A 23,035-nucleotide genomic window follows, 5' to 3' on the forward strand; every position below is an offset into this window, starting at 1 on the left:
TTTGGCTTTGTTGGGTCTTCATTGCTATGCGTGGGCTTTTCTCTAGTTGCGGCGAGTGGGAACTACTCTTTGTTGCGGTGCGCGGGCTTCTCATTGCGGTGGCTTCTCTTGTTGCAGAGCACGTGCTCTAGGTGCGTGGGCTTCAGTAGTTGTGGCACTCGGGCTCAGTAGTTATGGTACGCGGGCTCAGTTGTTGTGGCTTCCCGGCTCTAGAGCGCAGGCTCAATAGTTGTGGCGCACGGGCTTAGTTGCTCCGCGGCACGTGGGATCTTCCCGGACCAGGGCTGGAACCCGTGTCCCCTGCATTGGCAGGCGGATTCTTAACCACTGTGCCACCAGGGAAGTCCAAGAGCTAGGTTTAATGACTGGATACTGTTCTGTTTTATGGGGATGCTGTAACACGTTTAGACCGTCATCTGTTGTTGGATATTTGAGGTGGTGTCCCAACTCCTGCAGCAAATGTTGGCCCTCTCGTTAGGGTCTTTTCTCTTCATGGTAATTCAGGACTGTGGGCATTTGTAGCCCTACCCTGAATCTAACAGCTTCAGGAAATATGCGGCCTCGGGTTAGCCCTGGCTTCTGCAGGGCCCCCTTTCCTGTTCACAAGCACCCCCAGTGTCTCCCCACACCACCTTCCTGACTTGAGTCTGAGGCTATGCTGGAACTCCACGCTTGGCCCCAGTTCAGGTTCCTTGGAAGTGGGTGTGGGGTTGGGAAGGCAGCCAGTCTGCTTCCTTGGAATCCCTTTTTGGGGAAGTCGAGTTCCCTACAGGTTTCTCTGGCTTAGCCCCATCAGGCTGGTCATTTTCGGGAGCTGCTGTGCCAGACCCCACCCTTGCAGTGTCTTTGGGCCCCCCCCTTGCAGCCTGCAAGACCCAGTTTAAGATAAGCCTCTGTGAGTGGGACCTTCTGCTCCTTGTGGGGGAACCAGTGGCCTAGCCTGCTGGAGGCCGCAGAAGCGAAGGTACGGGCCTGGCGTGGCAAGGGGAGGATGCAGGAGCCCTCCCTGACCTGGAGGCCTGCAGGGGTGCTGAGTCATGCTGGCAGCACCACAGCCGTCCCCGCCTCTCTTCAGCTCCCCCTGCCTTGGCCCTGCAGCAGGGAGGCCTGGAGGCCCAACCCACTCAGCAGCAGGGCGGCTGCATGCCTCCGAGCCGTCCAGGCACCAGCCTCGCTCCCTGGGGTCATGCATCTGGACGCTGGGCGGGGGAAAGGGGGTCTCGGCATCCTGCTGCCCCTCCCCCTGTGTGCGATCCTAGTCAGCAGGGAGTGGACAGTCTGGGCTAGGCAGTCAGGCCTGTGTTTGGATCCTTGCTCAGCTGCTCCCCAACTGCATGATCTTCAGGCAGGTGCCTTGACCTTTGAGCCTGTTTCCTTGTCTGTATGTTTTCTTGGGAATAACAACTGCACTTACCTTCTCTGAGAGGGTTACTCAGTGCTAAGCAGAGTTGGGGGGTTGGGGGTTGGGGTCAAGGTCCCTGAACTGGCCTCCCTGCCTCCAGCCTCACCCCTTGGCTCCACCCTCCCCAGCCAGGGAAGGTTCTGTTTCTGGGTAATTTATCGCAACTTTATTGCTCTTTTTACCGTGTCACACTGCCTTTGGAACAATCATGGCTGCCTGTTTTGAGGGCAGGAGATAGCCCCTGGGGTGGAGAAAGCCTAGGCCCAGCTCTAGTCTTGGGTAAGAACCAGCCCCAGAAGTTTGGGAGGAGACCATCCTTCGAGGCACCTGCTGACACCGTGATCCCGGCCTTCAAGCCCCCTCGTGCGTGCTCATCTTCACCTGAAGCCTCCCTCTAGGGTGCATCACAGATGGCCTCCCTGGCCCAGCTCCTCTGAGCAGAAAGGTGCTCTGTCTCTCTGGCCCACTTAGCGAGTCCCAGGGCTCCCCCAGCAGTCCTGGTTCACGGTGGGGTGGAGAGAAGTGGGTGCGCTCCGGCAGCGGGCGGCTCAAGGCCCTCCCGCCCAGCGTGATAGTCAGCCCCTGCGAACCTCACCATTTTCTTCATGCCCTAACCACTCCACACTGCTGTCTGAAGCTGTTTCTTGGCAGCTGGTACTACTTTCTGGAGCTCCTGACAGCTTCCTCCACAGCCCCTTCCTCACTGGGTGTGGACTTGGGGTGGGCACAGCTGTTGCACGTCCCAGAGGGAAAGGCCAGGGGCACGTGGGCCAGGCAGGGGGGCCGGTCTCTAACTCCCCCACCCCCACCCCCCCACAGCTACCGTGTCTACTGCCTGCTGGGAGATGGGGAGCTGTCAGAGGGCTCCGTGTGGGAGGCCATGGCCTTTGCGGCCATCTACAAGCTGGACAACCTCGTCGCCATTCTTGACATCAACCGCCTGGGCCAGAGCGACCCCACCCCGCTGCAGCATCAGATGGACGTCTACCAGAAGCGCTGCGAGTCCTTCGGGTACGTACGAGGCTGTGGCCTGAGCACCCTCATAGCAAAGGATACCTCTGTGCCAAAAGCTTTGCAGATGCAGGGGCTGAAGCCAGAGGTTAAGCCCCATCAAAAGAAGGGCTCCCTTCAGGGTCTGACTCACAGGGCATGTGGCCGCCCTGGCCAGTGCCATGGATCTGTGGGCTGAGGCCCAGCTCTGAGCAAGTTCCTTTATTTGCACGTTGGGTGGTGTGATGGCTCTCAGAGCTTCCACATAATGTGATCTCACACATCCTCACCTTGTTCTTGGGTGAGGAGGCAGGAGGTGCACGGTGTGGACCAGGCTCGCTCAGTACGTCAGGCCACTGGTTACCTCCTGTGACAGGAGGAGGAACAGGCCTCTCATAGGGAAACGGGAGATAGGATTTCCAGATTTCCCCCATGGGCCTTGGATGGTTGTGAATTCAGAGTCACGTGTTACAAAGCAGGGAGGTCCATCTGGGCGGGTGTCAGCCAGAGAGGGCCTCACCTTGATGTCCCTCCCCTACCCCAAATACAAGTTCTGCAATTGGGCTCTGAGGGCCCAGGGCCTTCAAGGCCACCCTTCATAGATGAGCCGATGACCAGGGAAAGTCGAGTTGGAGTTGCAGTACCTGATCACACAGCAGACACAGGGCTGTTATCTCTGAGTGACCTTACAGAGGGAGAAAATGAAGAGAAGAAAGATTCTCTGTTGGACAGGGGAAGAAACAGCCACAACATGCCTCAGGGACAGACCTCCTCAAGGCCACATCGGGCTGGGGACTTGGAGTATAACCCCGGCAGCATCCCTGGGTCTGTGTCCATAACCTTGTGGCTACGAAGCCAGATTCCTTAAGTCCTGGCTTCATCACTTAACTTGCTTTGCGGCCTTGGGCAGATTACTCCACCTTCAGTATGTCAGTTTACATGTCTATAAAATGGGGACAACAACAGGTTTTTGTTTGTTTTTAATAATTTGCTTTTATTCTTTTTTTAAATTTATTTTATTTATTTATGTTTGGCTACGTTGGGTGTTCGTTGCTGCGCATGGGTTTTCTCTACTTGCATCAAGCGGGGGGCTACTCTTTGTTGCGGTGCGCGGGCTTCTCATTGCGGTGGCTTCTCCTGTTGGGAGCATGGGCTCTAGGCACGCGGGCTTCAGTAGTTGTGGCTCGCAGGCTCAGCAGTTGTGGCACATGGGCTTAGCTGCTCCACGGCATGTGGGATCTTCCAGGACCAGGGCGCGAACCCGTGTCCCCTGCATTGGCAGGCGGATTCTTAACCACTGCGCCACCAGGGAAGCTCAACAACAGGTTTAAATGGGTTAATATGTGCTCAGCCCCGTGCCTACATAGAGTGGGCACTCAGTAAGTGTGAGCTGCTACTTCTGTTACTATTAATCTGCCAAAAAGTGTCCCAAAAGGGATTGCCTGAAAGAGAAGGGCTCCTTCCTCTGGATGTTTGACAACATGACTCATTTTATACAAGTTTCTGGCACCACGTCCACCATCTATGGAGTGATCGGATGTGTCCCTTAAATAAAAATTCATCAAAAATCTAGCAGTAGATTCCAAACCCACTGCATTGTCCTAAAAGCAGCTTTCAGTAGGAAATGAATAGCTCAGGAATGAAAGACAATAAGTAACTAGGCTTTGCATTACTTAGGAGAGAGGAGGAAAATCTGTTCAAAGGCAAACAAGAGGAAGTAAAACAATGTGAAAAGAGAAAATTAAATGCAAATCGGAATCCGGCAGGTTTGAGGCGCCCCAGCTCCTCCAGCTCTTTTCCAGATCGCAGCCGTGCAGTGCAGCGAGGGCAGGGCCTTTCCCCAGGGCCCTTCTCAGGGCCCTCGCCCCTCACGCCCTCTTTCTGTCCCCAGCTGGCACGCCATCATCGTAGATGGACACAGCGTGGAGGAGCTGTGCAAGGCCTTCGGGCAGGTCAAGAACCAGCCAACGGTCATCATTGCCAAGACCTTCAAGGGTCGAGGCATCACAGGTCTGTATGCTCGAGTCTCCTCCCACCCACCACCCCGGGACTGGGCCCTGCGGCTGACTGAAGAGGGGGTGGTTTAGGAGGCATATGCCTCTGAGAGCCCGTGCCTGGGGTTGAGCCAGCCGCTTCCTTCCTCAGCAGAGTGCACCCAGTCCAGGGAAGGGGGAGCAGGAGACTTGCTGGGCAGCGTGGCTGAGCTGGGATTTAGAGCCTGGTTTGGCTGGTCTCGACTGGGGGTCATGTGTAGGCAGGAGGAGAGGGAGGACTTGGGAAGGACTGTGGGTAAGGAGAGAGGACACTCCCTGCCTGGCATCTGCAGAGCGACCTTGACAGCTCCAGTTGTCTGCCCTGAGCCGAAGGGCTGATGCAGGGAGCCCCAGGAAATCCTGGGGAGACCTAGATTCCTCCCTAGGAGGCAAGCAGGGTACCCCTCATGCAATGGAAAAGTGATTCCAGAGGCCTGTGCAGGTGGGCAGCCCAGGAGCGTCTGGAAGATGGTTCCTGTGCCTGGCCTGAGAGCCGTGCAGACATAAGCCCCTCCCTAGCACCTAGGCACGGGCTCCAGACCCTTGCTTGGGGCTGGGATGGCCCTTGCCCATTGTAACAATGGGAAGATGGGGCTAGAAGTGGCCAGGGACTTGCCCAGGGATACAGGGAGTCTGGCACTAAAAGGGCTAACTGCAGGCTCTGGGCTGGCTTCACTGTGCCATGTGTCCGGCTCTCCCCCTGCCCACCAGGGGTCACGTCCCCCTCTGCCTGTGTGGACTTGAGGTAAATGAGGATATTCACTGGTATCTGGGAAGAAGTGCACAGCTCTGGAACCTTCTGGGAGAGGACTCTGGGATACAGTCATGGCCTCAGTGCCGCTGATGCTGACTCCTCAGGTGTTACCACCACGTGGGATCTGGAAACCTCAACTCCTGGGGGCTGCTTGGTTAGTTCTTGGCTTTTTCCAGGCTGTGGTGACATCTGAGGTGACCTTAGAGGAGAGGGTTATTAAGTCTCCCTGGTCCCCACACGGCAAGATGCCCCCCCACACAGGGGTTGCACCTGGGGGCTTACAGAGCCCTGTCTGCTGCTCACTGATGCATAGGTGACCTTGGCGGTGCTCCCCCCGCCCTAGGCCTCAGCTTCCTCTCCCAACCTATGCAACAAACTGAGTGTGATTTCTACAGCAGACCCCACGCTGTGCAGGCTTGGGGTGGGGAGGTGATGCAAGGAGAATGGGATGGGGTGGCATGCCAGCAACATTCATCTACCACACATGCCCCCTCCCCACTGGGAGCTCCTGGGGGACTGGGCTGCTACTCAACAGGGGCCTGCAGTTGAGTGCTGGTCAGCATGGTCCTCCTTCCCTGACCCCCATGGTGGCCTGCCCTTGACGTGTGGAGGGTTAGGCCCCCTCGAGCAGCTTCCTGGCCCTCTGGGAGCTTTCATCTTACCTGTCCCTCTGCCCTCCTACGTTGTACCCATAGGAATAGAAGATAAGGAGTCTTGGCATGGGAAGCCCCTCCCCAAAAACATGGCTGATCAGATCATCCAGGAAATCTACAGCCAGATCCAGAGCAAAAAGAAGATCCTGGCAAAACCCCCTCAGGAGGACACCCCCTCGGTGGACATTACCAACATCAGAATGCCCACCCCACCCAGCTACAAAGTTGGGGACAAGGTACCCAGTTGGGCCTCACTTTTCTGGACTGATTGGGCTAGGGTGGCAGCGGTTCTCTGGTTCCCCAGGGCTGGGGCTGGGAAAGAGAAGAGAGATTAGATTAGTTCTGGGTGAGGAGGAACCCTGAGATGTTGCTCCTGCCAGTTCTTTCATGGGGTCAGCCAGCTCTGGAATTATTTACATGCAGAGAGGCTCAGAGAGGGCAAGGGATTTGCCCATAGTCACACAGCAAGCTACTGGGATCAAAGCTGACAGCTTCTGAGTCCCCCCCCAGCCCCAGTCCATCATGGCCTTGGCCTGCGCTCAGGACTCCCCCACTTCTGGCCAGGCAAAGGCAAAGGGCAGGCCTGCCCGGCTCTGGGCACTACCCCTTGTGGACCCATCAGTGCCACCTGAGTCAGGCTTTCTGACTCCCAGGCCCTCAGTGTATTCTCGTGCAGAGTGGGGCGCGTTCACAGGCCTCTTTCACAGGGCTGGGGAAATGGGGTTGTTAGGACATCTTTTCCAGCTCAGATGGTTCATAGCCGGGCTGGAGACAAGAGGCTGCACCCAAGACATTCATCGTTTTAAGTTCTTATTGGCACCCTTACAGAAGTTTCCATAGGGCCGTATGCTGCTGGGCTTCCTTTTTCTGCTGTTTTTTACCCTTTTCCTCCCTGGTGGAAGCTATGGCCCAGAGGCTGAGCTGGGCTCCAGGCCACATGCCCCCCGAGGTGCTCAGCCTTCCCACTCTCCTCCCTACAGATAGCCACCCGCAAGGCCTATGGGCAGGCCCTGGCCAAGCTGGGCCACGCCAGCGACCGCATCATCGCCCTGGACGGGGACACCAAGAATTCCACCTTCTCAGAACTTTTCAAAAAGGAGCACCCAGACCAATTCATCGAGTGCTACATTGCTGAGCAGAACATGGTGGGTGCAGCTGGGGTCTGAGGGGTGCAGGGGCAGGGCTGAACCCCTCCTGTTCCCTTGAGCAGCCGTGTTTGGCAGTGCCAGGTGCCTGCTAGGCCCCAGAAACAGCTAGGACCCAGCATTGACCCTTGACCTCCAGTAACTGGTGGGGGAGGGGTGTTGTGACACCTAAGGGCTGGGTGAGTGCACACGGGGGAGCTGAGCAGGGGATGCTGCACGCAGGCCAGTCGTTGTGGTGGAGGGGCTTTCTCTGGGGGTAAAGGGCCCTCCAGGCGGAAGGGCAGGCACAGCCAGGAGGCTGGAACTAGCAGCCAAAGTCTGCTGGGCCCTTTTATGCACGAGGCTTTGGCCCTTGCTACCCTGTGGAATACAGAGATGAGAGAACTTTGTGGACCCCTGTCATGCACACAGTTGGGTTAACAGCTCCTTGTCAGGATCTATGGTTGTTAAATAAGGAACAGTGTTTTGTCCTGTTTTTCAAAATATCCTGGCCGAGGAGCCCAGCCTGGCCTGCAGGCTTCTAGGAACTGGGAGCTTCCTCCCCCTGGAGACCACCTGACTCTGCTGCATCCAGAGTTCTTCCTCCACCTGAACCTGAAGTTGTCCCTGGCTTCCAGCCTTGGCAGCTGGAGGGGCTGGGGCTGGGGGGTGGGGGGCTGGGGAAGGAGGGCTCCTGTCAGCTGGTGGGTTTCAGAGCTGTGGAGGCGATGCCAATTTAGAACCAGTGCCTGCACTCAGTGCTTCTGGGCCAGCATTTGGGGCCTGGGGCCTCTGGGCATACAGAGGGCTTGCGAGGGCTGGTCTCTGCAGAGGCCTTGGGGTGGCAGGCAGATGGTGGAGGAGACTTGCAGAGGCCTGGGAAGGGTGGACCATCCATGCTTAAGCTTACTGACCTGCTCTGTGAAAGGCTTTTCTTGCTAGAAAAGTGTTCCCCAGGAGAGTGATTTTAAGAGAACTTGTGAAATTACGATTTCAAGTTGAAGGAGTTTGGAAACAGACTGTGGAGTCCGTGGGCGCACAGGATCACTTGCATGGGAGGAGGAGAATTAACAGTTACTAGGATGACGGAACCCTCACCTCCCAAGAGGTGGCCCTGGGGGTCCTGGGCCCCCTGGCCACCCTCTCCCTCCTCTGGGCTGACACCACCCACTCTGCCCCCAGGTGAGCATCGCCGTGGGCTGTGCCACACGTGACAGGACGGTGCCCTTCTGCAGCACCTTTGCAGCCTTCTTTACGCGGGCCTTTGACCAGATTCGCATGGCAGCCATCTCCGAGAGCAACATCAACCTCTGCGGCTCCCACTGCGGCGTGTCCATCGGTAAGGAGCTGCGGCCGGGTGTCACACCTGTGACGTCCCCGGAGTTCTTTTTATTTTATTTTATTTGTTTGCTTTTTCCCACACATGAACATTTATTAAACATTTTGAGTACTTTACACAATTTGCTTCTTTTACTTAGCAATTTTTGGCATTTTCTGTCAGTACTTCATTCTTTTTAACTGCTGCAGATGTTACATTCTATAGACATATTGGTTATTTCTTATTAATCAACATTTGGGCTGTTTCCAAGTTTGAAAAAGAAAGTTGCAAGAAATACTCTTGGGTCCATTTCTTTGTTCAGGATTAATTTCTAGAAGTGGAAGTTCTGGGTCCAAACCCAGAATACTTTGAATTTTAATTGATATTGCTAACTTATACTCTAAAAAGGTTGTACCAATTTATAAGGCAGAAAATGCTAATTTTTTTTTTTGGATACTTAATCTAAATCTTTGCTAAAGTGATGGGTAAAACATGTTTTAATTTTCTTTCTTTTTTTTTTTTTTTTTTTTTGTGGTATGCGGTCCTCTCACTGTTGTGGCCTCTCCCATTGCGGAGCACAGGCTCTGGACGCGCAGGCTCAGCGGCCATGGCTCACGGGCCCAGCCGCTCCACGGCATGTGGGATCCTCCCGGACCGGGGCACGAACCCTTGTCCCCTGCATCGGCAGGCAGACTCTCAATCACTGCGCCACCAGGGAAGCCCTTAATTTTCATTTTTTAATTCTGTGAAGTTTAGTTTCTAACTTACTAATTTTGGTTTCTAGCAATATTCATTCTCAATTTTCACCTCTTTGAATTTTTAATTTTAGCCATTATGCTTGATATTAGGTTATTCTTTTTTGTAAAGAGCAGCCAATTCTTATTCTATCATTGTAACATCCCATGCAATCTGATTAAAGATCAGAAACAAAGTTTTTTAAGGTCTCAGACCTTCTCCTTTAACCACCGAAAAGGTAGTCTCGTACCTGCCTCTTTACTATCTCTGTGGAGTATCCTGGAGTTTTCAACTTATTGACTACTAGTCTGAGTGAACAGAATTTTTTTCAAAAGTGTGATATAAAGTAATTCACAGTCCCTCTTTTGATGTAATTTTAATAACTGAATGCTAACTCTTCTGTTTATAATCTATTTCTGACCTTTGGACCCATCTGCCTAGCTCCTAGCTCTATAGGCTCTGGTTTCAACTCATGCTGCCAGGGGACTCTGCCACTTTGGGCTGTCTTGGTAGATATTCTACCCTAGGCACGTGCTGGTCACCTATTCTTGACTCTTGATGGGCATTCAGGCATTTACAGCAAGAAATGTTTCACAAATGGTATCTGATACAGTCTAGTTAAGATTAATGGGGAATAAAAGTACTTTGCTTAAAAAAAAAAAGTACTTTGCTTAGAAATAATTATCCATAGATCTAAAGTCAACAACAGTCTCCACAACAAAAAATACATAATTTTTTTTGCGGGGGGGAGGAGGAGGCTTTAAATAGATCAGAAATCACTTTCACATTAATTGTTCTTTTTATATATACTTCAGATGTGTACTTAATGCCTTTCTCCTCCTGGACATCAGAAGGAACACCTGGATATCTTATAAACGGAACTGCCTCCCACTATCCAAACCCCGTCCACTTTATTTGTTAATTCTGGTTGCTCAATAAATTTTAAGGCATCATCCAGACTTTTAGCAAGAAAACGAGCTCCCTGTGGAGGTTCCGTGAGTTCTCTACTGAGAACTATATTAATTCTGTCCTTCTAAAGGTCGATTCTTCTCTGGAATGGAGAACCAGGTTTTCCCACCCATAATCACCAAATTCTGTTTACCTGAGCAGGGGCCAGGGCAGGTCCCCATTCTTGCCGATGCCCATGTTCTGGGACACAGCGACAATGCAGTTTAGCAGACGAACCATGACGGTGGCAGAAAACACTTCCAAGCTAGCACGTCACACTGCCGGGGATAGCCTGCCAGCTTGGCGCGAAATTCTGTCCCCGGACTTCTGAAACAGGGTTTGGGGCCAGGATTCCATTCCACGCATGAGGTCTTACTTCAGCATATCCTTTCCCACACCCCAGGGGAAGATGGGCCCTCCCAGATGGCCCTGGAAGATCTGGCTATGTTTCGGTCTGTCCCCATGTCAACCGTCTTTTACCCAAGCGATGGGGTGTCTACAGAGAAGGCAGTGGAATTAGCAGCCAATAGAAAGGTAGGTCACTTAACTGTTCTTTCTTCGCTGGCAGCTAGCGCTTCCCTAAAGGGACGGGAAGGGAGGCCAGTATGCAGGCCCAGAGCTGATCATTTGCTGCCCCAGAGTGGTGTCTCCTGACCTTGCACTGGTGTTGTGGCTTGGAGGAGTTAGACCAGGAAAAATGAAATACACACCACCTTTCCTGCTGCGTGGCAGACATTGCTAATTGATCACCGCTCTCTTTCACCACTGAGCATCCTGGCAGCCCCTGCCAATCCAGCAGTTGATGCCTGTCTGCCCTCCCTGAGTTGAATTCTCCAAGACGGAATGAACTGAGTCCTGAACAAGAGCCACGCTGCCATTGACTGGAATGTCTCACATGGCTCTCGTCCCTCTGAGGGCAGGGGGCGAGCCACAGCACTCTGGGGCGGGGGGTGGGGGTGGGGGGTGCAGTCCTTGGGGGCCAGTCTACCTGATGGAGAAGTTATCTTCCATCTGGGGCTTGGGGCTGGCTGTCACGCAGGAGGAATATTTGGAGAGGCACGTGCTGCAGAGGAAAGACTCCAGTCCTCAAGGTTGGAAGTCCTGCGTCCTGAAATCCTCAGTTATTCTGTTTCATTCCAGGGCATCTGCTTCATCCGGACCAGCCGCCCAGAAAACGCCATCATCTACAACAACAACGAGGATTTCCAAATCGGACAGGCCAAGGTCAGTGTGGTTTATGCCCCAATGAGACCCCGCAGAGAGAGCCTGAGGTCGGGACCCACCCCAGTCTACCAGACTCTGAGCCTCACTGGCCCCCATGTTGCCCCCAGGTGGTCCTGAAGAGCAGGGACGACCAGGTGACTGTGATCGGGGCTGGGGTGACCCTGCATGAGGCCTTGGCTGCTGCTGACCTGCTAAAGAAAGGTAAGGAGGGTGGGACCCACATAGTCTTAGATGGGCTGCTAACTGCAGACCCGGTCTTGGGTGAAGAAAAATCTCGTCGAATTAAATGATGAGAATATTACTAAAAGCCAGGCTTGGAGCACTCACTGTGTGCCCAGCATGGTGGCCAGATCAGAGGCCCTGGAGCCTGAATCTACTTAGCTGGCTGCTAATTAAGTCTGTTATTCAGCATCGTTGTGCCTTGTTTCCCCATCCATGATGGAGGTACTATCACCTTCCCCACGGGGCTGTCCTGAGGATTTAATAAACGTGACCTGGCATTATTATTATCATTGCGAGCTCACAAGTGTTAGCTGTAGGGAAGACAGGCATTAGCCTCCCCTGCAGTAGAATCACAACAGATTTCAGCCGTGCTGAGCACCCAGCAGAGGGTGGACATGGGTGTCCTTAGGAAAATGACCTCAGGGCTTCCCTGGTGGCGCAGTGGTTAAGAATCCACCTGCCAGTGCAGGGGACATGGTTCAGGCCCTGGTGCAGGAAGATCCCACATGCCGCGGAGCAACTAAGCCCATGCGCCACAACTACCGAGCCTGCGCTCTAGAGCCTGGGAGTCACAACTACTGAGCCCATGTGCGACAACTACTGAAGCCCATGCACCTAGAGCCCGTGCTCTGCAACAAGACAAGCCACGGTGACTAGAGAAAGCCCGCGCGCAGCAACGAAGACCCAATGCAGCCAAAAATAAATAAATTTAAAAAAAGAAAAGAAAATGACCTCAGATGTGAGTAGGAACTGATAAGCAAAGAGGGTATCGAAGAGGCCCAGGCAGAAGGAACAGAGCTCTGAGGAACTGGGGGGAGGGCCAGAGCAGGAGCGAGACGGGCTGGAGATCCAGGGGGAGGGTTGACCCATCCTCCTGACCTGACACTGTCCTGCCTGTAGCCACAGCTCCCCTCCCCACCACCCCACATGCCCTCACTTTACCTCAGGGCGGACCCCTGGAGGCGGCCGTCCCTCTGGCTTTCCCTGACAGTCGGTCCAAAGGCCAAGATACTGCAGCCCAGGGCGTGAGGGGAGAGAGGAGGCGCTCCTTTTCCTGCCTGAGACCTGCTGCTCCTGTTAGGCCAGGGAGGCTCCGAGGTGGAGGGGTGGGTGTGGAGGACACGGGCATCACAGATCAACAGAGGAGGTGGCCGAGCCATCGGGGGTGGGCAGCTGTGTGACAAGCCCCCTCGCAGGGTGCCCATCAAAGGCCCCCAAAGGGCAGACCCATGGCGCCCAGCTCCTTCCCCTCAGCCCGCCCCGCTTCTCCTCCCCTCACAGAGAAGATCAACATTCGCGTGTTGGACCCTTTCACCATCAAGCCCCTGGACAAGAAGCTCATTCTCGACAGTGCCCGTGCTACCAAGGGCAGGATCGTCACCGTGGAGGACCACTACTATGAAGGTGAGAGAGCCAGAGACACACAGGTTGGGAGGGCTGGGGGCGTAGGGCTGGACATCCTCCTTTATCCCAGCCCCAGGAGGGTAGCTGCGGCCCAGGAAACCCAGAGCAGCTGGGACTTGGCCTCTTAACAGACCTCAGGCTTGGCCTGGGGACCCTTGAACTCAATGGCTGGAATGGCTCCTTGGATCCCTGCCTGACCCAGGAAGCCCGAGAGGGTTCCAGCCGTGCTAAGAGCACACAGTGGTCATGTCCCTGAAGTACCTGAAAGTTAAGGCTGTTGTGCAGAATCAAACCGGGAAAGCAACACAAATTTCTGGCTTTAATGAGTTTTTCACAAAGCCATCCTCTACAAATACACACTACTCTCTCCTCCAAAGCAGGCCCCGGGGGAATAGATGGGCTTAGACCCTGAGATCAAGTGCAGATGTCGGTTGATGACAGCTGCCCAGAGGATGGTGTTAAATATGATTCAGAGGCCATATTTGGGCTTATGAAAAAAATAAGTACTGTGATTGGTGATGTCTGCTCTGGCTACAGGCATAGGGCACGGTGGTTGGTATATATGCCATCCCCCCATCCTTGGGAAAGGGAATAAACTCAGACTGATTCAGGGCCCGGGGGGGCAGCTAGGGGCTCTGGGGACCCGCCCACTGCTCACCTGAGGCTGCATCACCTGACTCACCTCCTTTCCTTTGTCCAGGTGGCATAGGTGAGGCAGTGGCCTCTGCAGTAATGGGCGAGCCTGGCGTCACTGTCACTCGCCTGGCTGTCAGCCATGTGCCAAGAAGCGGAAAACCAACAGAGCTGCTCAAGATGTTCGGCATTGACAAGGACGCCATCGCGCAAGCCGTGCGGGGCCTGGTCACCAAGTCCTAGTGGGGGGTGTGGGGTACAGCGTGGGAGTGAGTTCTACACATTCCTGAGATCCCGGCAGAGGTGCTCAAAGATGTACCAAGAGGAGTCATAAATATATGTTTTGAGAAAAATGAATTGGCTCCTGAAATGTTTTTTCTTTGATGTGAATGCAGCCAGTGCTGGTTCAGAGGAAGAAGGGTGGAGGGAGAAGTAGGGAGGTTGGCGCAGTTGGTTCTGAGCTGCTGCTGCTGCTTCCCAAGCACCACCAGGTTCGCCTGCAACCTGCCTTCCAGCCCAGAGGTGGAAACTCTCACCCTCAGCTGGCCCGGCCCCAGGGGTCTAGGGAGCTGCCTTATGGTCTGACCTCTGTGGTCCGAGGTCTCCTGGGGTAGGGAGGACACTTGCTTATTGTTCCAGTTCCTTCCCATGCCTTCTTAACCAGCAACCTCAGAGAAGCAGAGGGAAAGAGAGAATGAAGCTCTCAGGTTGGCATCAGAGCTGCAGGCTTCAAGAAAAACAAGAATCTCCCACCCAGCACCACAGACCCAGCAGTCCTCAATTCCAAGTGTGCAGAACTGCCTCCCCACGACTTGTGAAAATGCAGTTTCCTGGGCCTTGCCTCTGGGGCCGGACTCTGTATTTGACAGCTGGTCCAGGAGCTTCTGCTCACACTTAGAAAGCTGTGCAGGCCCGAGCTCCAGCCTCTACGTGGGGCTGGTTCCCTCACCCCCGTGACCACAGCTTATTTCTCCCTTGCTCCCTGGGCTCAGCTACGGTAGGCCTTGCCTGTAGCCAAATGCATAGACCCTTATCCCGACCTAGGACAAACTAATGCCAGGGAAAGAGAGCTGGGTGCTCTCAGCCACTGGTGGGGTTCCCAGGAGATCCAGAGTCCTTGGGGAGATGAGACACTCACAGACATGTCTATTTGTCCGCCCAGCAACCTGGACAGTATGAAGCAGTCACACCCACAGTCAGCTCGCAAGGCTACTCAGCCAGGTTTGGCTGGACCAGAGGCTGTGTGCCTGCGTTTAACACCAATTCCAAAGGGTGCCAGGAAGAGCAGGGGCGGGGAGGAGTCCTGAGCCAGGGCTTATCAGCCTGCTGGCACCAACTGGAGGCAACTTAAGCACCAGAAGCGGACATCAGGGCAAACACCAGGGAGGCTGGCCCCAGGCACTGCAGGAAGCCCACATGGGTAGCGGGAGGAGGAGAGCAGGCAAGCCCGCTCTTCCTGCCTGGGACCAGTGGGGTGGGGGGAAGAGGATAGCTCTCAGCCAGAGCTCTGGGTCCTGACACAACTCTGATGCCCCTTCTTGTATAATCCAAAATAAACTACAGTAAACCAGAAAAAAAGAGTAAGGAAATCCATGGAGGTCTGCAAAGCAGCAGCCTGGGGACAGGGAGCTGGGGTGGGTGCCACCTGCTGGTCATCCCTGGTACTGTGATGCCTGAAATGGATCCCCAAGGTGGGGCTGAGACGAGGAGTGGGAGGCGGCTGTTGTCCCAGGACTGGGCTGCAGCCAGCCAGGACCAGAGGAGTGGGAAGTGAAGGTGACATTGCTGAACACCTCCTGCAAGCCAGCGCTTTATGTGTATACATCTATTTAGCCCTTCCAACTGGATGAGGTAGAACTGAGGCTCAGATGAGACACCAGTTACTCCAGCACAGTAGCAAAAGGCAGAGCTGGGATTGGAACCCGGGTCTCTCTCACTCCGAGACCTCAGCCTCTGCACCCTCAGCCCCCTGGAGAAGGGGTTGTGCAGCGGGCACCTGGAGAAGGGCCTTGGGTCCTGCAGCACCATGGCCATGGGGAGCGTGGACAGAGCACGCTGGAGCTCAGATTCTGTACAGCTGTCAGCAAAGCCCCCTGTGGTCCTTGGGGCCTAAGGCCCATGCACGTAAGTTTCTAGAAGCAAATGGTGGGAAAAGGGCACCTGAGCCAGGGACACAGGCCCAGGCCTGCAGGGAGGCTGGGGTAGACCTGCTGGGCCCACCTATATGCATCAGCCATGGCCCCAAGGACCTGGGCAGCCCTGGATAATCCAAGCAGAGGGACAGGACAGGCAGCTGCCCCAACACCCCAGCCTGCTAAGCCTCTTGAAACCCACACAGCTTGTGAGGGAGAAGACAAAGGCCTGGGCGGGCAGGCCCTTGGGGCTTGGGCAGGATACGGAGGAAGTGACAATACCCCCAAGGCCTCAGACCTAGTCCTAAGACATCAGGGACACAGGAAACTGGGACACTTATGGACCCAGAGCCCATGATGAGCCTTTGAAACCCTGCTTCCTCTCTTTGGCTGAGAAGACATAGTATAAAACGTGCTTGGTAGGGACTTCCCTACGGGTCCAGCGATTAAGACTCCGCACTTCCACTGCAGGGACGGCGGGTTTGATCCCTGGTCAGGGAACTAAGACCCCACATTCTGTGCGGTGTGGCCAAGCACGTGCAGGAAGCCCAGTCAGCTGGGCCCTCATGAGAGTCCTAGGAACCTGTTATTTCCTCCTCAGCCCCTGGCCAGGGAGGATGAGAAGCCAGGACACAGTGTCCAAGGCTCTCCTTGGCCTGACCTCCCAGCCAGAAAGGCCTGGCCAAGCCTCACAGCTTAGGCAGCTGAGTGGGAGGTCAGTATGGCCTGGGGAGGGTCAGCTTCAGGGCCCCACAACAGCCTCAGGACAAACTCCTGGCACCAGTGAAGGGCCTCCCAGCCCAGCTGGCAGGGAGGGGAGGCCAGGGACCACTTTTCTTCACACCACCCCACAGCCGTGCATGTGACATGGCTACAGGGGTGAGGGGTGCCCTGGGGACTTCTCGGTTCTCAGGCGAGGCTGAGCTAGGTGAGCCTGACAAAATCATACAGGTCTTTTCTGCCTTCTTCTACTTACCATATGTTTTTAAGGTTCACCCATGTATCAGAATTTCATTTCTTTTTATTGCCAAATAATATATATTATTGTATGGTTATACCGCATTTTATTTTTCCATTCATCAGTTATTTCTTCTTCTTGTCTACTATAAGTAACGCTTCTATAAACATTTGTGGTCTGGGGGGACATATGTTCTCACTTCTCTTGGGTGTATACCTAGGATTGGAATTGCTGGTAACTATCTATGTTCAACTTTCTGAGGAACTGCAAGGCTGATGGCGGTGCCATTTTACGTTCTCACCAGCAATGCATAACAGATCCAATTTCTCTTCACCCTTGCCAACACTTGGAATTATCTTCTTTATTACAGGTGAGGTGGTATCTCATGGTTTTGATCTGCATTCTCACGATGGATAATGGTGTGGAACATCTTTTTATATGCTTATTGGCCATTTGCACACCTTCTTTGGAGAAATATCTATATGGATTCTTTGCCTATTTTTAAAATTGGGTTATTTTTCTTCTTATTATTGAATTGTATGGACTGAATGTTTGTATCCCGTCAAAGTCCATATATGGAAATTCTCATCCCCAGTGTGATGAAATTTGGAGCTGGGGCCTTTGGAAGATAATTAGGGTTGGATAAGGTCATGAGGGTGGAGCTCTTACAATGGAATTAATGCCCTTTTAAAAGAGGAAGCAAAGGGGGCTTCCCTGGTGGCGCAGTGTTTGAGAATCTGCCTGCCAATGCAGGGGACACAGGTTCAAGCCCTGGTCTGGGAAGATCCCACATGTTGCGGAGCAACTAGGCCTGTGAGCCACAACTACTGAGCCTGCACGTCTGGAGCCTGTGCTCCGCAACAAGAGAGGCCGCGATAGTGAGAGGCCCACGCACCACAATGAAGAGTGGCCCCCGCTTGCCACAACTAGAGAAAGTCCTCGCACAAAAACGAAGACCCAACACAGCCAAAAAAAAAGAGGAAGCAAATAAGATCTGTCTTATGTTATGTGAGGACATAACTAAAAAGCCATCTGCATACCAGGAAGAGGGCTTTCAGACACCAAATCTGAGGGCACCTTGATCTTGGACTTTCCAGAACTATGAGAAATAAATAATTGTTGGCTAAACCACCCAGTCTATGGTAATTTATAACAGTAGCCCAAACTAAGACAAATTGTAAGAGTTCTTTATTTATGTAGTCCAGATACAAGTCCCTTATCAGAATTATGATTTGAAAATATTTTCTCCTGTTCTGTGGGTCTGCCATTTTTTTTAAATCTTTTTTGTTGAGATAATTGTGGATTCACAAGAAGTTGCAAAAAAAGAAGAGGTCTCATGGCCTCAACCAGCTTTCCCCAGTGGTGGCATCTTACATAACTATTGTGCATCACCAAGACCAGAACATGCACGTTTGTACAACGTCTCAGGTGACCACAAACCTTACTCAGATTTCACCAGTTCCTGTCTTTTTCATAGGACTTGAAGGCCTTCATTTCTTGTCCTTTCTGTGGTGAGGACAGGGGGGCAGAATGTGAGATGTCTCACTGCAGCCGGGGACCAAATGCTCCTTTCTCTCCCAGTGAGGACACCTGTGCTTCCAGGATCTCCGTGTGGAGATCCACACAGATGCCTCTTGCAGCAGAGCTGGGGTCACAACCATTCCCTCATCTCACCAAAGATCACCTCCCAGGATGTTGTGTGTAGGGGGATCCAGGTTCTGCCACAAAGAAAGCTGCCACTTAAAACAGCCTGTCCTTCCCAGCCTCCGGGACAATGGGTTTTGGGGGTGGGTATTACTTTAATAATTAAAGCATTTCAGAGACAGGTTCCAGCCCTCCTCCCCAAGATGAGTCCCTGCCTGGGGCTCCCCTGTGCTCTTCTGTCCCCTTCGGGGTAGGGGGAGAGGTAACAGAAGAGCAAGGGGACACTGGCAAGTGCTCTGGGCAGGATTCCAGAAATCACTAACTCTTGGGGATCTGGGTGTTACAGACATGGGGATTTGAAGTATGAATCTGGGAAAATACATAAGGGCAAAGACAGGCTGCCCACTCTCACCACTATTATTCAACATTGTTTTGGAAGTTTTAGCCACAGCAATCAGAGAAGAAAAAGAAATAAAAGGAATCCAAATCGGAAAAGAAGAAGTAAAGCTGTCACTGTTTGCAGGTGACATGATACTATACATAGAGAATCCTAAAGATGCTACCAGAAAACTACTAGAGCTAATCAATGAATTTGGTTAAGTAGCAGGATACAAAATTAATGCACAGAAATCTCTTGCATTCCTATACACTAATGATGAAAAATCTGAAAGTGAAATTAAGGAAACACTACCATTTACTATTGCAACAAAAAGAATAAAATACCTAGGAATAAACCTATCTAAGGAGACAAAAGACCTGTATGCAGAAAACTATAAGACAGTGATGGGGCTTCCCTGGTGGTACAGTGGTTAAGAATCCACCTGCCAATGCAGGGGACACAGGTTCAAGCCCTGGTCCAGGAAGATCCCACATGCCGCAAAGCAACCAAGTCCGTGCGCCACAACTACTGAGCCTGCGCTCTAGAGCCCGCGAGCCACAACTACTGAAGCCCGCACACCTAGAGCCTGTGCTCCACAACAAGAGAAGCCACCGCAATGAGAAGCCCATGCACTGCAACAAAGAGTAGCCCCCGCTCGCTGCAACTAGAGAAAGCCCGCGTGCAGCAACGAAGACCCAACGCGGCAAAAATAAATTAATTAATTAATTTTTTTTAAAAAAGACACTGATGAAAGAAATTAAAGATGATACAAACAGATGGAGAGATATACCATGTTCTTGGATTGGAAGAATCAACATTGTGAAAATGACTCTACTACCCAAAGCAATCTACAGATTCAATGCAATCCCTATCAAACTACCACTGGCATTTTTCACAGAACTAGAACAAAAAAATTTCACAATTTGTATGGAAACACAAAAGACCCTGAATAGCCAAAGCAATCTGGAGAAAGAAAAACGGAGCTGGAGGAAGCAGGCTCCCTGACTTCAGACTATACTACAAAGCTACAGTAAACAAGACAGTTTGGTACTGGCACAAAAACAGAAATATAGATCAATGGAACACAACAGAAAGCCCAGAGATAAACCCACGCACATATGGTCACCTTATTTTTGATAAAGGAGGCAAGAACACACAATGGAGAAACGACAGCATGTTCAATAAGTGGTGCTGGGAAAACTGGACAGCTACATGTAAAAGAATGAAATTAGAACACTCCCTAACACCGTACACAAAAATAAACTCAAAATGGATTAAAGACCTAAATGTAAGGCCAGACACTATAAAACTCTTAGAGGAAAACATAGGCAGAACACTCCATGACATAAATCACAGCAAGATCCTTTCTGACCCACCTCCTAGAGAAATGGAAATAAAAACACAAATAAACAAATGGGACTTAATGAAATTTAAAACCTTTTGCACAGCAAAGGAAACCATAAACAAGACAAAAAGACAACCCTCAGAATGGGAAAAAAATATTTGCAAATGAAGCAACTGACAAAGGATTAATCTCCAAAATTTACAAGCAGCTCATGCAGCTCAACAACAAAAAAACAAACAACCCAATCCAAAAATGGGTTGGATAAATAGACATTTCTCCAGAGAAGATATACAGATTGCCAACAAATACATGAAAGGATACTCAACATCACTAATCATTAGAGAAATGCAAATCAAAACTACAGTGAGGTATTACCTCACACCAGTCAGAATGGGCATCATCAAAAAATCTACAAACAATAAGTGCTGGAGTGGGTGTGGAGAAAAGGGAACCCTCTTGCACTGTTGGTGGGAATGTAAATTGATACAGCCACTATGGAGAACAGTATGGAAGTTCCTTAAAAAACTACAAGTAGAACTACCATACGACCCAGCAATCCCACTACTGGGCATATACCCTGAGAAAACGATAATTCAAAAAGAGTCATGTACCACGATGTTCATTGCAACTCTATTTACAACAGCCAGGACATGGAAGCAACCTAAGTGTCCATCGACACATGAATGGATAAAGAAGATGTGGCACATATATACAATGGAATATTACTCAGCCATAAAAAGAAACGAAACTGAGTTATTTGTAGTGAGGTGGATGGACCTAGAGTCTGTCATACAGAGTGAAGTAAGTCAGAAAAAGAAAAACAAATACCGTATGCTAACACATATATATGGAATCTAAAAAAAAAAAAAAAAGTCATGAAGAACCTAGGGGCAGGATGGGAATAAAGACGCAGACCTACTAGAGAATGGACTTGAGGACACGGGGAGGGGGATGGGTAAATTGGGAGAGTGGCATGTACATATATACACTACCAAATGTAAAACCGATAGCTAGTGGGAAGCAGCCGCATAGCACAGGGAGATCAGCTTGGTGCTTTGTGACCACCTAGAGGGGTGGGATAGGGAGGGTGGGAGGGAGGGAGATGCAAGAGGGAAGAGATATGGGGATAGATGTATATGTGTAGCTGATTCACTTTGTTATAAAGCAGAAACTAACACACCATTGTAAAGCAATTATACTCCAATAAAGATGTTAAAAAAAACACATAAGGGCAAAAAGTGGGAAAGGATGAGGCAATAAAAGGGTGTGAACTACAAGGCTCCTCCCCCAAGTAGTGGCTCAGTGGGGGCCACTAAGACCCGCCAAACCAGGTCTTGTGCCCCCACTATCCACTCTAGAGAAAGGGGGTCATGCAGATGTGGCCCTAAGGGCAAGAGAAGGAAAGTGTCTCCTTTGAGTTGTGTCCTGGATGGAGGCACAGGGTCTGCATTGGTGCTGGGCTTGGTGCTGACTCACTCTAGGTCAGGCGCAGCCTTGGGGAGAGTGAGCCTTTGGTCAAGCTGGCAAGGCAGGACAGGGTCCTCAGGGTCAGGTGTCTTGCTACTGCCTCTATAGCCTAAGCCTGAGCCAGGAGATGTCCTGCTCCCAGCCATCTGGGAACGGGGAGGGACAACGTCATCATTAAGGAGGACCCCAGGGCTTCCCTGGTGGCGCAGTGGTTAAGAATCCGCCTGCCAATGCAGGGGACACGGGTTCCAGCCCTGGTCTGGGAAGATCCCACATGCCGCAGAGCAGCTAAGCCCGTGTGGCACAACTACTGAGCCTGCGCTCTAGAGCCCGCGAGCCACAACTACTGAAGCCCGCGCACCTAGAGCCCGTGCTCCGCAGCAAGAGAAGCCACAGCAATGAGAAGCCCATGCACCACAACAAAGAGTAGCCCCCACTCGCCACAACTAGAGAAAGCCTGTGCACAGCAACAAAGACCCAATGCAGCCATAAATAAATAAATAAACAAATAAATTTATTTTAAAAAAAAAAGAATTAAAAAAAAAAAAAGGAGGACCCCAAAGCTGCTGAAGCCCCGGTCTTAGCTCGGGCTGCATAACAAAATTCCTCAGGCTGGGTGGCTTAAACAACAGAAACTTATTTCTCACTGTTCTGAAGGCTGGAAGTCCAAGATCAAGGTGCCGGCCAGTTTGGTTTCTTGTGAGGGCCTACACTGTGGCTTATAGATGTCCTCACATGGCCTTTCCTCCCTGTGCCAGTGGAGACAGACAGTGCCCTTGGTGTCTCTAAGTAAGAGGACACTAACCCTATCTGGTCAGGGTTCCACCCACATGACCTCATTTAACCTTAAATACCTCCTTAGAGTCTCCATCTCCAAATATGGTCACATTGGGGGTTAGGGCTTTAACCTATGAATTTGGGAGCAACACAGTTCAGTGCATAGCAGCCCCCAAATCTACCCAGTTCATGGTTCACCCATCATCTCCCAGGGGAACACTCATCTGGACATTAGAACTTGAAGTTTAAGAGAAAAAGGAAAATATCTGGGATTTAAAGGGGAAGAGGAGGGAAGGTTCTTTAAAAAGGGAGCAGAAATTCATCCACAGGTCACTGACCACCTCCCTACACACACCCAGGCCAGGGTGGAGGAAGCCCAGAGCCCCCAACCTTCATCCCCATCTCACCACAAAAAAAGAGCAACAGAGTTTCCAACATCGACAAATGCTTTTCCCCAGAAAATGTCTCTTTCTACCTCAGTATTCCTCAAAGGACAAAGGGTGAGTTTATTAGTACCCAAGTCATACATGGCCCATTTTTATGTTGCCTTCAGTGACCTCAGATCTGAACATGCAATAAATGTTTTTCTCACATTTTCATGGGGGTAGGAGGCAGCTGATCAGAGTTTTAACAAAAACTTCCTAACCATACTCTGCACCTTAAATTCAAGACGTTTCCACCTCTGCTCCTCCAAGCTCAAAAGATGAAGAAAACCATCACACAGCTCAGAACTGGACGAGCAGCTCTATCCTTACAAGAGGTATTTGGACACAAGCCAAGGCCTCTGCATGTGCTTGAGCCCAGGTCCACCAGGCTGGGGGTGAGGGGCGCTGAAGTTTAGACCCACCAGGAATTTCATTTTAGCTGATCCCAGGAACACAGACCTCAGCAAA

At 51.8% G+C, this 23,035-nt stretch overlaps 1 protein-coding gene, 1 long non-coding RNA gene and 1 pseudogene across 2 annotated transcripts in view; 1 reads left to right on the plus strand and 2 right to left on the minus strand.

The window, feature by feature from the left end:
• The window catches only part of TKT (transketolase), a 27,260-nt gene extending 13,463 nt beyond the window's left edge, over positions 1-13,797 (plus strand). Inside the window, exons 5-14 of the mRNA XM_004267915.3 lie at positions 2,222-2,413; positions 4,284-4,402; positions 5,875-6,068; positions 6,813-6,977; positions 8,139-8,295; positions 10,361-10,491; positions 11,098-11,181; positions 11,289-11,382; positions 12,685-12,807; positions 13,508-13,797. Of these exons, the coding sequence (XP_004267963.1) occupies positions 2,222-2,413; positions 4,284-4,402; positions 5,875-6,068; positions 6,813-6,977; positions 8,139-8,295; positions 10,361-10,491; positions 11,098-11,181; positions 11,289-11,382; positions 12,685-12,807; positions 13,508-13,683 (1,435 nt within the window). The 3' untranslated portion in view covers positions 13,684-13,797. The remainder of the gene's footprint in view (positions 1-2,221; positions 2,414-4,283; positions 4,403-5,874; positions 6,069-6,812; positions 6,978-8,138; positions 8,296-10,360; positions 10,492-11,097; positions 11,182-11,288; positions 11,383-12,684; positions 12,808-13,507) is intronic.
• On the minus strand, positions 9,654-10,361 carry LOC117200684 (dihydrofolate reductase-like; annotated as a pseudogene).
• LOC125960300 (uncharacterized) lies at positions 13,534-20,110 on the minus strand. The gene is made up of 2 exons (XR_007469855.1): positions 17,593-20,110; positions 13,534-17,562 (listed from the first exon to the last, which is right to left on the minus strand). It is a non-coding gene; the product is annotated as an uncharacterized LOC125960300 (long non-coding RNA).
• Between the last annotated feature and the right edge of the window lie 2,925 nt (positions 20,111-23,035).

This window comes from Orcinus orca, chromosome 10 (assembly GCF_937001465.1).
Source record: "Orcinus orca chromosome 10, mOrcOrc1.1, whole genome shotgun sequence".
In the NCBI taxonomy this organism is placed as follows: Eukaryota; Metazoa; Chordata; class Mammalia; order Artiodactyla; family Delphinidae; genus Orcinus; species Orcinus orca.